Here is a 12712-nt window from a genome sequence, read left to right as displayed (position 1 = left end):
TGATTACAATTACGTTAAGCCGTCTCTAGGCCTAAGTCGTATATGTTTCTAGGACATAACATTCACATGAAAAGTCATTGCCAGAATTCTTTCGACTCGTAGGCCGTGATACGTGGTACCTTGCAGAGCTTGTGGTTGCTGAATCATCTTCCGTTTTCGTGTCTCCGTGTATTTGGTTCAGAGAGTCGTAAATTTCGCAACTCCATATTTGTGAAGGGCGACATTCTCTGGAATGCTTTGCCCGCAGGGAGCTAAAGAGGGGACTTATCTTGAATAATCTGGCCTCCATTTGACTATTTTTATTTATTTACTGATAAATTAGAAATTTTACGTACCAACACAGAGAAAAAAAAGATCCTGACTGAGAGAAATCCGAAAAAGTTAAAATAACATTCCGTAAATGTTAATTTTACCCTGCAGTATTGATCCGAAATCTGTGTAAATATTACTCTTTTTAGGTGTATTGAGGGTTAAAGTTACCCTTCTTTCATGTTGATTTTACCCTTAAAAGGTGTAAAATTAACATTAAAAAATGTCGATATATTTGTATACCCAAAAAGTATTAAAGTTATGACACAAAAAAGTTAATCGCAGCCTCTTTTTGTCTCTCTCCGTGCTAGAATCAATATATTTATGGGATACTTTTGGTATTAAAGGGGTTCTAATGGCTCCAATACCTCGTGAAGTGAATATTAAATTCTAGGGTATTTTGGGATATACCCTATAGCCGACGGCCGCGGAAATTCCACTGGCTTTCCAGCAGTCTTTTCTGCCATGTCCGCTGATTTTAACGCTAAAAATCCGCCTGGAGTTCCCTGGATTTTACCGCTGAAAATCCGCGTGGGCTTCCGAGGAGGAATTTGGCGCTAATTTTCCTTCTAGAGTTCCATGGACGTTTGCGGAACTCTCTATAGGACCGTCTAATAAGAAATGTCCGCGAGTTTCCATGGACTTTTCCGGAGAAAATTTCCGCGCCTTTTCCCAGGGATTATTAGCGCTAAAATTGATAATCAGCCCTTTAAATATTCGGAAAAATCCTGTTTATTTCCAAGAAAAATCTCCGCAGAATTTTCCATGCAACGGTCTGAAAGGCTTCCATGGATTGTTATTGAGAAATTCCTAGACTTTTCCTGTGAATTTTTTAAAATATATTTTCCCAATACAATAATAATAAACACTAATTACTTGTTTTTCATTTTATTTTAATAATTCATATATATATATATATATAAAATAAATTCCCATAAATTCTCATATAGTCCCCCGCGAGCCCAATAGGGATATGCAATTGAAAATGAATGAATGAAAATGCAAAAAAAGTCAATTCATTGAAGAAAAGAATACATTCGTATCTATTTTTTTTTATGCAACTGAAGTTAACCTTTGAAGGGACCTCTTCTATGTATTCAATTCCCAAGAGGTATTAACGGTCCTTCTGGATCCCGTTTCCACAATGAAGTATCAAACCACCTATTACGACATGGGTTGCTGGATTAGCTTCTCCAGTCTCTTCCTTTCCTTTCGTTTGTTGTCTTTTACACATTTGAATTGATGGGACAATGATGATGCCCCTTGATCGCCGATAGAACCTGAAATTTGTTAAAATTAATTACACTGTGGAATTGACTGAGTAGCTTGTATGTATATATAGAATAGAGATTGTTAATCAAACGAATTTATGAAAATGGTTTGCGTTTTATTAAAAATTAGGACAGATAATGTGTAAGAACAGAGCAAAAAGCAGATGATTGATCTGGAAATTTTTTTTTACATTTTGCATATGAAAAAGCAACAGCCAGTGCGAAAGGCATACAATTTTAACCAAAGGGTGTTTTAGATTGGAAACATTCATATTTTGAACATTCCAGTAATATTTAAAATACATGCATATTTGATTGATCAAAAATATTAATTCTAGGCAATAAGCATTTATACAATAACAAAACACCCACAAAAAGTAAGCAAAATCACACAAAAGCTTTAAATAAATTAACTTACAATGAAAAATTACAATTATTTGGTACATATTAATTAACAATAACGTATTTATATTTTATTTTGACTGACCTTTTTAATCATATTTTTACTTAGAGGAGCAAGAAGTCTCGTTTTCCTAATTTTTTTATATAGATTTTTCCTTTAATACATAATAAAAATATCTTTTTAAATACACTTACCCAGACACCACTGAATGACAGGCTGCTCTTTTAAATTTAGTTTCTCATTATTGGGCTGAAGACAAAAGGTGTGATCTAGGAAATCATCATTGAAGATCCTTGTAAGCCATTTTTTAGACGTTATCAGGGATTTCAATTCAAATTCCTGTAAAAGCGATTGAACATAAAGCTGGTGATAACCCTAGATCAGTTTATTGTAGGTGAGATTCTTAACGTGAGCAAAATCGAAATGCATGCAAATTCGATTTAGAGCTGAAGTGCGGCCCTTCTTCCACTTGCGTTGGTCCTACGAAGTTCAAATGTTTTAGAGAGTTGTAGCATTTTGTGAGATCTTTCATTTAAGCTCTCACTCATAAAATTCGGTCAAATATAACTGGAGTTATGGCGGATTGAATTTCCTGAAATTAGATCCCTCATATCTCTCGTTCTGTTGTAACTACAGCGAGCCCACGCCAGTTTTTGTAAACTTCATAGCCTAGGCTACACCACTTTCAAATTTTATCAAAATGACCAATGGCGTTTTTGAGAAAAATTAATTTAAATTTTGATACCATTGCAGCGCTACCTGTAGCGACAAAAACCCAAAATTTAGGTCAAAATTTTAATTAAAACCGGAGATATAGGCCGACTAACTTTCGAACATTGACCCTTTATAGCTCGGGTCAGGGGTTATCGATCGACTTAAGTATTTTTTGTTTGAAAGGTATAATCTGCGGCTACAACTCTAAAAATTGAGTCGGATGCACAAAAAAGTTTTTGAGATATTTAACTCAGAAAATTGATTTTTTTTATCCTTCTTAAAATATCTTCATTTTTTAAATTCTGATAATTAGAACCGAAGTTATAGCCATTTTAAGAAATTCTTTTGGGCCTTTATATATTTGCCATAAACCGCAAGTCAATATCTCTCTTAGTTTAGGAGATATTAAGCTCTAGGAATTGTTAAAAATCTCACCTAATAAATCTGAGGTCAATTTCAGTATTATTATTTCTACTTCATTTTAAAAATTAATTTTTTTTGCATCATAAACTTAAATGATTAATCCGTCCGCCTTTGAATGCAACAGCTTTGAATATTTCAGTTTTTCTCTTATTTCCCAGAATAAAAATTTGAGTTTATTAATCAAAGTTAATAAAAAATATGTAATAGTATTAAGTATAGTTTACAGACTGGAACATTTTATTTTTGAGAAATAAGAGAAAAATTGAAATATTTAAAGGCTGCTGCATTCAAAGGCAGACGACTTTACCCTATAGTAATTTATATTTTTCTAAATTATTGAAAGAGGTTTCATTTAGCATTATGAATGTCGTTTCATTTAACAAGATAGACAATAAAAATAATTCACATATAAAAATAAATTTTAGGCAAAATTCTATGATAAATAAACATGAGACACTTCCGTCAATCCTTGTATCTTTTTCTAATACAAATTTTTTTACCAGTCTATTCCTTGACGTCAAATCGTGCTGCCATGACTTGTTGACCTCTAGAAGGCCCGCCATATCAAATATTGGGAAACTTGGTCTCGCAGGACGTAGTGCTCTCTCGATAGATTCCACTCGGGTCTGCAGATCTTTCAGCTGTTCGAGAGCTGTTGTTAAAGCCTTATTATTGGCTTCTTCGTATTCCCTCGTAATTCTTATTTCTGTGCAAATTGCTTGCAGTACTTTAAAAGAAAAAGATAAATAAATTATTGTCGTAAAGAAATTTTATCAATTTTTATGTACTACACTACTTACTTGATGAGGAAGCCATTTCGAGGTCCACCATCTCAACGGCCATTTTTGTTGTGTGGGGGTATGAAAAAAAAAACTCTAGAAAAAGCGAAGCTATTTGCTCAATTTAATAACTCACGTAAAAGTACAAATTAAGATCTTAATGATAGGTATAGTATTTTCAAACCTGAGATAAATATTTAACCCTTTAAAGACGATTGGGTCACCGGTGAACCAAAAATGAAATTTTTCCTACGGTCTTCTAAAGATATGTTTCGCTCTTAAAAGTTAGAAAGTGGTTTTGTTTTGACCACCCCACCAATTTTTACCCCCTCGTCCTTAAAGCGTTAAACGCAGTATTGCAAAACGGATTCGTATTCTTAAAAAATATTTTAATTTAAAATATAATATTTCGTTCAATCTTAAAAAAAGCCTATCAAATTTTGCAATATCAAGGCTTCAAAGAAAATGTAAAATCCCTTAAATGTAAAACGGATTTTCAAAGTCCAAATTCTTGGGTATCACAGGCACCACAGGCAGCTGAAACTGGGACGATTGTGCTGATATTTGGTTTGGGACGTGTGGGTGACAAAATCCTACTGCACCGACTGTATCTAAATTCTCCCGATAACCCACATACAATTCAGATGAATTTTCTAGACGCGAAAAACCCATCCCTGAAAGTGGTCCAGCACAAAGTCTTTTCTCGAGCGCATTTAATGTTTCCGGATAGTCGCGCAATAAATCTTTGCGGACTTGTCTTGTCCTCCTTTTGCGGGCTGCATCTTTATCAAGAAAGTTTTTGGCTTCTCTTTGCCGAGACATTTCACAAGGTAAAGGGGTTCAAAATGATATCTCACTTACCAAAAATCAGTAAATTCCTTGCGGGAGCACTACTTTTCACTTTCACTGCACGCGTGGAACTGAAAAAGGTGACTTTTTCGAGGCCTCTATTCACTTTTTCGAGGCCTCAAAGAAATTAAAAGGAAAATTTGCGTACAATTCCATGGATTCTTAGCCGGAAATGGAAAGGAAATTGTACTCGGAATATTTAAAGGAAATTTTGAATCAATTTCCAGGGAATGGTCTCAGATATGTTGCAAGAAAATACCGTGGATTTTTCTTCAAGGAAATCCACACGAAAACAAACCGATAACTCCGCAGAATTCCAAGCAGAATATTAGCGTTTTTTTCCACGGAAACTCACGCGGAAAAATAGAAGATAAATTCCATGGATTTTTCTGTTACTCTGAAACTTTGCGCCCGATCGGCTATAGGGTGCTTTCTTTGCTCTTTTCCCATCTGGCAAGAGTGGAATTGTCAATAAAAAAAAAATCCAGTGGAATTATTGTACATCGTGTTGAAGCATTTTTGTCGGAAAATATATAGGAAAGGAAAGAGAAAGAGATAGAGCAGAAGGGAGAGATTTTTGGGCAGTGTTTTCACTCGGTGAGACTGAAAAATCTTCTCCAGGAATAAACGGCACCAGAAGGAGAAAGAAAGGAAAAAAAGAGACAGAAAAGGGAATTGCCAAATTCATTGCCGATTGCCAAGAAATTCAGGGAGAAATTGGAGTAACCAAAAAAAAAAAGAATTGGCAGAAAAGATTTTTTCCCCTTTCTTTTACTGGAGAGAGAGAGAGAAAAAGAAGAAGTTTTTGACAGAGAGAAAAAGAAACAGAAGGGGGCCTTGTTTTTGTGTGTCCGCTGCGTGGAAAAATTCTCCAGGTGTCCCTCTTCTCTGGCTCTCACCTCCAAATGGTCTGGCTCCAGCTGGATCCCTTCAAATTTTCTCCAGTGACTGACCAAGAATAGTGTTTTCTGTGTTAATTCTTAAAATTTTAAGCATCCTTTTTGTGTGTGTCTCTGAAAGAAAAAAAAGAAATTGTGGTTTTGTGGGGGCTAGAGAGAGTTTCCTGAGACGGACGCTGGAATATCGGTGATTTAATGAGGATCTTAGGGAGCTCAGAGATATTTCCCTGCCACCTTTTGGACTGTGGATGCAAACAGGTGAGTTTTTTAGACTTAAAATTAATTTTCTTTTGACATTTTTGGGGCTGCATTGAGGGCATTGCATTTGGTGCTTGAGAATCTGTCAAATTGGGTGCGCTCTGTTATTTGCATTTGTACCTCAACAGGGCAACCCCATATCGCCATATTTTTCCACCTTTTTGACATTTAACAGCATTGGGGTTACCATATGGAAATTAGATTTAAATGTTCTTTTTTGTTTGGATTTCATATTTTAGTCCGAAGACTTAGCTTTTCTTTATTTAATGAATTAACGAGTTTATAGGTAGGGTAGAGTCAGTACTTTTTCGCCAGTAAGCACTTTCTCGCCACCTGATATAAAATCACCAATTTAAGATAATTATTAGTTTGTTATTGCAACGAATCGAACAGATGCTTTAGATTTAGACATATTATTTACACAATTTAATTGCAAAATAATTAGAAAAATTCTGGACGATGTCAACTATTATGGAAAAAACATGGGATTCTTAAGAAATTTGTTAACCTCAAGAGAAATTGTTTGGCATTATTTTATTTTATTACTGCGAGATATTTGATATTTTTCATTGTAAATCCATCTCTAATTAACCAAATTTTCCTGTGAAATGCAAGTTAAAGAATATTTTAAAGAAATAAAGTTAAATTTGGATGTGGCGAAAAGGGCTTATATTTCATAATTGTGTAACTTTTCGCCATTCATTTTCCACGTGGCGCACCTATCGGGATTCAAAAGAAACTCTATGACATTTCAATAGCGCCGTTTTGTTTTCTTGGTTAATGTTAAAGAATTCCAACGTTTCTGTAGCATTATTTAGTGTTTATTAGTGGAATACGGTCTCCCTAAATAAAGGTAAAATTTGCAATGCAATGAAAACTTTCACAGTAGGGGAGACCGGGGTAGAAATAGCCAGGGGTAGAAATAGACAGTGCAATTTTCTAGTCTATCTTAAACAGAATGTTATGAAAACTATTGCTAAATCAATTTAGACGCCTATTCCTATATTCTCTAAAATATTTATCAGCTTAGGTCTCCTATATTTCAATTTATAAGCATTTTTATAAAATCGACCTAAAACTGTAATTTTGTTGCGTATATTTTTGCCTTGGCAATTGAACATCTGAATTGTTAAATTATATATTCAGGCATTATCTTGTTCCTGGTTCATTAGGGGTAATTATCAGATATTTTTGACTTTGAGGATCCAAACCTCCTTTTATATGTATAATTATTATCACTTAAACAGTCCTCGGGGAAGATATAGCCAGACTTTTGGGGCAGATGTAGCATGTCACACTGGCAACACCAATATGGGGAATAACAGAGGGCACCTCTAATTACTAGTGGTGAAAAACCGGTTGTCAAAACGATTGGAGGTGTTTTTTACTGTGAGCTTCGTGATTGGAAATTTATTAAAAAGTGACTCTGTAAGTACTATTTTACAAGATTTTTACTTCTTTTAGGTCTTTGTAATTGTCCAATAATATAATTACGCAAGTACATTTGTATGAAAAGTGTTTACAGTATTTTTGTGTTGTAACCTAACCTCACTTTATGGGTAGTGCAAAAATTATAAACAAAAAATTTGCAGAATTAAGAAAACTGTTTCGGTCGTGGGTGTTTTTTTTTATTCTATTGCCGTTGATTTCTATTCCAGTCAAGAATGAGAACCTACACAAGAAAAACCGACCGAGCCGTGATTTCCGAGGAAAAAATGAGAGATGCAATCGAAGACATCCGGAAGGGGAAGAAAAGTATCCGGCAAGCCTCGAAGTACTACGGAATAGATAGATATATATAGATCCACCATATCTCTTCGAAGTCGAACCCTATCGTGTTCTACCCTTGGACATTAGTGTCTTTGGTCCGCTTAAGACACGATGCAAGAATCTCTTCAATGGGTGGATGAGTGCCAATCCGGGCAAAAGGATCACCATACATAACATTGTCCGAGTGTCGTCAGTTGCTATAAAAAGCGCTTTCAGCAAGAAAAACATCTGTTCCGGATTTATTAAAAGTGGAATTTATCCCTTTGACCGCTCCTCGCTATGCCAAGAGTACAATTTATTGAGCCAGTATGAGAGTACAATTACGGAGTCAGACGTGGATCATTTAAACACTGATAGAACACTATGTCCAGAGTGTTCTGCATCAACAACTTCACTCTCAGTCCTTCACTCAGACTCTTGCGCAAATATAGAGGACATACGTCCAATCCCTAAACCTAAACCATTAACCAGTGTGGGGAAAAGGGGTCAAAAGTCCACTATATAACCGGCAGTCCAGAAAAGAGAAGGAAGGAGGAACTCCAGAAGAAGAAGGAAGATCACCAGAAAATGCAGATAAAGGAAGAAAAGGAAAAGAAAAAACCTCAGAATAAAAACCCGAAAAGGAAAGTTAAAGTGGAGAAGGAGAATCTCCCTACCATTCTTATCATTAAAAAAGAAAAGGAATAATGGAATTAAAGAGGAAACATGATTTTCATTTGTTGTTTATTTATCCTATTTATTTTTTTTTCATTTTTCGCAATTTACCGCTAAATAATTTTTAGGTGAGAAAGTTCATAAAATCTTATTCACCACTCCTTCTAGTGTTACCATATGTCAGCAAAGTGGTGAAATGGATTTCCTTTGCGAATTTCGCAATCAATTGTGACTCGATTACAAAATGATGTGGAATAGTTATTTCAAGTAATTTCTTACAAATTTAAGTGATTCGCGCAACATTAGTGAGTTTCCGAGTATCAAGCGGAATAGTATTTGGTACATCCAATGTAAATGTAGTGTTGAAAAAATTCGTGGCTACATTTGCCCCGAAATTGGCTATATGTTCCCCGAACCGGGGAACATTTAGCCAAAGTGCCTTAGTTTTTTAATTTTCTTCTCGAAGGAAAATTAAGGAAACTACAGGTCTGAACTACACAATCTCCTAAAGCCAATATCCGAGTGTAACTTATGGGGTATAAAAACATTACGCAGACTTTACCATTTTATTACAAATTATGTGTGAAAACGAAAGCTTCATTTGCTGGCTAATTCTACCCCTGTCTCCCCTACTATTAATTTCTGTCGTTTACATAATTTCTTCAGTTCTCGAAAAACCTCCAATGGCGCCCAAGAAAAAGAAGCCAAAAAAGCCAACCAAACCAAAATATTCACCGGAAAGTGTAAATCAGGCTTTAAAAGCAATTGCAAATGGAACCCCTGTTGCCACAGCAGCCAAGGAATGTCGAGTTCCTCGGTTTACTTTGAGAAGCAGAATGAGTGGCAAATCCTGAAAGGGTTCTTGTGGCAAAAGGGGTTACCATAGTGTCCTAGGCAAGGACATAGAAGACGAAATTGTGAAGTGGATTATAGATGCAGCCGAGCATGGTTTCCCTGTCACAATGGAAGGGCTATTAGCGACTGCTCAGAGGATTAATGAGACTCGACAAGATAAAAATGAGTCCAAGATTAATATTAAACCATCGAAGATGTGGTACTATGCATTTCTCCGTCGACATCTAGAAATTCGGCGGAAGCATGCTGAGTACGTCAATAAGGCTCGTGGAAGCGTTACTGAGCAAAAGATTCGTGATTGGTTCAGAGATGTTGTCAAACAATTAGGAGATGATGTCGAGGTTCTTGCACACCCTGATCGAATCTGGAATATGGACGAATCTGCTTTTAACTCTTTCGTCTCCTTTGGGACTCTGGGTACCCATGGAAAAAAGAATTTTTTTTTTGGACTATCTAGAATCGATAAAATTCCGATTCTTCTGGATAATTACAAACTATAAGGATGTCCAAATCTAGGATATTTTTTGCAGCATCCCAATTAACTCCTGAGCTAGAATATTCTTGGTCAAAAATCGTGAATTTTCGATTTTCTGCTTCCTTGCACATATTGTGACTTTTTTCATATTTCTAGACCCGAATAAGGAAAAACCTCTCGGGGCCAATAAGTATGATAACTAACAATTACAAATTACATAAATTCGAAAACTATTTTTTTCTTAAATTTTCAAAAAACTTGTTCAAAGTTGATGGGTACTCTCGTCCCCAAAAATCTAGAGGTCAAATGTAAGGTTATCCCGCCAATGTCCGCCATTTGCTTTTTGACACCAACCTTGTAAGAAAATTTCAAGCGGGAGCGAAATTTTTGTCAATATGGCCGATAATTTTGACATTTGGCAGCGAAGGAGATTGCTTTCGGGGAAGTTTTTCCTATTCTTCCAGATTTTGGTGAATTCTGATTGTCCAGGAAGTGTTTTTTTGGCTCTTGAGAAAGCTTAATGTGTCTGCAATAACATCCTGTTGAGAGAAATGTGTGTTAAAGTGTTATTCTGTGAAATATTTTGAGGAATCTGTTGGCAAGCAGGAGCTGGGTGTCCTTTTTAGCACTTCCTGGACATCCCACAAGATACTGGTCAATAATTCTTCTTGTTTTAGTGATCAACATTGCAAAGGAGTCATTTGACATGCAAAAATAATTCACAAAATTGATATTATTGGCTTTGGGAAAAGTTGAAGTTTGTCTCCTTTTCGTTCTTTTGGGGACGAGAGTACCCATGAGTTTTCGAAGTTCCCAGAGGCGGAGAAAATTCTTTCTCTACAAAAGTATCATATTTGACCACTAAGACTTACAATAAAGTGAGTTTTACTGAAAATCGTTCGCTGGATATGTTGTGGTCCGGAAAGAGTTAACCCATTCCTTATACCGAAAATAGACACAGGCTGATCCTCGAGAATACTCAGCTCGAAAAATTTGGCGGTAATGGATCAGCTCAAACTATCATACACTGAAGGTTTAGGATTAGGGATTAGTGCTTTTTGCATGAACTGTCAAACTAAAGTAAATAGTAAAATATGGAGTATTTGCTGTGGCAAAATTTTATTGTTCAAAAACAAATTGATCGGCTCCGCAACGTGTGTCTATATTATAGACGAAAGAGCCATAGAGAGAGGAGAAGATCAAGGATACTTTCCCAAATCATGCTAATGAATGGCGGACGGGACCGCAGAATTTGGTGCCTGGTAACTTATCCAAATTCTTTGAGGACAACTAATGAAAAGAAATATTTAATTATCGCTCAACTTTAAACTTGTAGGACCGATCGGGAACATTTTGGGAGACTGAAGTTCCTCTTTACAATGATGATGAATTCAAAAGGAACTTCCGTGTGTCTCGTTCAACTCTAGATTTTCTTGTAGAACGCTTGCATGAGGATCTTGTTCGCCAATACACACATTTTCGAGATCCAATTTCCGTTCCGAAGAGAATTGCTGTAGCTCTATATTCATTGGGATCTTCTGCGGAATACCGAACGATAGCTAATCTCTTCGGTATTGGGGAGAGCACTGTCTGACAAATTCTCTTGGAGTTTTGTCATCTTATAAAAGAGGTTTTTGAACCACAATTTATCAATTTTTATCCTCCAACCGAGGATAAAATCATTGAGATGAGATCTGGATTTGAAGTAGTTTGGGGATTTCCTCAATGCTATGGTGCGATAGATGAGTGCCATATAGAGATTAAAGTAAATGATGAGGACAAAGTAGATTACCATAATTATAAAGGATGGTATTTAATTGTTCTCTTGGCGGCAGTTGACTATCGGTACAGATTCACTTATGTGAATATTGGTTCGCCAGGGAGAAATAATGATTCCCACATCTTCGAAAGGTCAATCATTCGACGACTGCATAATGAAGATGAGACATTTCAAAGGTTCCTCAAAGTTATTCAAGGAGTCCAGGTGCCAATTTTACTTTTGGGTGATTCTGCTTTCCGTTTGGACAGGTTTCTCATGAAACCCTATCCCCATGACAATCTCACTCCAAAAGAAAAGCACTTTAATTATATGCTGTCCAGAGCACGAAGAGTGACCGAGAATGCATTTGGCCAGCTCAAAAATCGTTTTCGAAGGATTGGTAATGGTCTCGAACTAATGCTGGAAAATGATTCAATAGTTATCAGGGTTTCGTGTATCCTTCATAATATTTTAAATGAAAAGAATGATTATTTGAATGAGGAATTTGATGTGGCTAGTTCTGAACAATTGGAGAACCGAGAACAGCCTGTCCATGTCATAATGCGAGCACCAACAGGTGATGGAATAACTGTCCGCAATACAATTGCTGATTACCTTTGGGCCCGGGATAGACGTCTGGATGAAAATAATGAATAAAATTTACTTACTGTACTTCAATATATTTTATTATTGTCACCGATATCGTTTACAACAGGATGTTTTTTTGTAATTACAAATCAATTTTTATTCAGGAAATAGTCTGGCAAGTAATTTCTCATTAAATGCGATCTGTTGCTGGGCAATCCTATTGAATTCCTCCATGTGTGCATTTGCGATTTCATCGTTTCTTTCTGCTGCTTCATTGGAACGTTTTAACTCTTGCAACATTTCCTCTTGAACGTTTATTAGCTTTCTTTTGCGAGGTCGACGTGGATTTGGGTGTCCCTGGGCCTGGATTGATGAACTGGCTATTTCCTCTTCATTTCCAGCCAATGAATCACTCAAGGACATGATGATATTACCTTCGTCTACCCCCAAGGAGCATTTATCGCTATAAATGAGTAGAGATGTCTGACATCTATACGAAAACGATGGCGAAGATTTTATATATTTCTTCTATATAACTGCATAAAAGAGGTCCATATTTGAGTGAATGGGGAATTTTTGCATCCAAAATATAACAATTATTTATTTTAGATATAATCACGTCATCTTGTACGGTTAAATGTATCGATTATGACTAAATAAAATATAATCACTATACAATATCAATTTTATAACTACTGATCGTAGA

The 12712-nt window shown here is 35.9% G+C and overlaps 2 protein-coding genes across 2 annotated transcripts; one reads left to right on the top strand and one right to left on the bottom strand.

Annotated features, from left to right (window-relative positions):
- Nucleotides 1-1417: 1417 nt before the first annotated feature.
- On the bottom strand, nucleotides 1418-5171 carry LOC129809138 (uncharacterized). Its single transcript, XM_055858946.1, has 4 exons — nucleotides 3921-5171; nucleotides 3621-3721; nucleotides 2178-2322; nucleotides 1418-1589 (listed from the first exon to the last, which is right to left on the bottom strand). Exons 1-4 carry the CDS (start codon nucleotides 3961-3963, stop codon nucleotides 1474-1476), a joined length of 405 nt encoding a protein of 134 aa, XP_055714921.1. The 5' UTR covers nucleotides 3964-5171; the 3' UTR covers nucleotides 1418-1473.
- A 6175-nt stretch (nucleotides 5172-11346) lies between these two features.
- LOC129809139 (uncharacterized) lies at nucleotides 11347-12075 on the top strand. The gene has a single exon (XM_055858947.1). It carries the CDS (start codon nucleotides 11347-11349, stop codon nucleotides 12073-12075), a length of 729 nt encoding a protein of 242 aa, XP_055714922.1.
- Nucleotides 12076-12712: the final 637 nt, after the last annotated feature.

Source organism: Phlebotomus papatasi, unplaced genomic scaffold (assembly GCF_024763615.1).
Source record: "Phlebotomus papatasi isolate M1 unplaced genomic scaffold, Ppap_2.1 HiC_scaffold_323, whole genome shotgun sequence".
Classification (NCBI taxonomy): Eukaryota; Metazoa; Arthropoda; class Insecta; order Diptera; family Psychodidae; genus Phlebotomus; species Phlebotomus papatasi.
The sequence above is the reverse complement of the archived record's forward strand: the minus strand, read 5'-3'. Positions and strand labels throughout refer to the sequence as shown.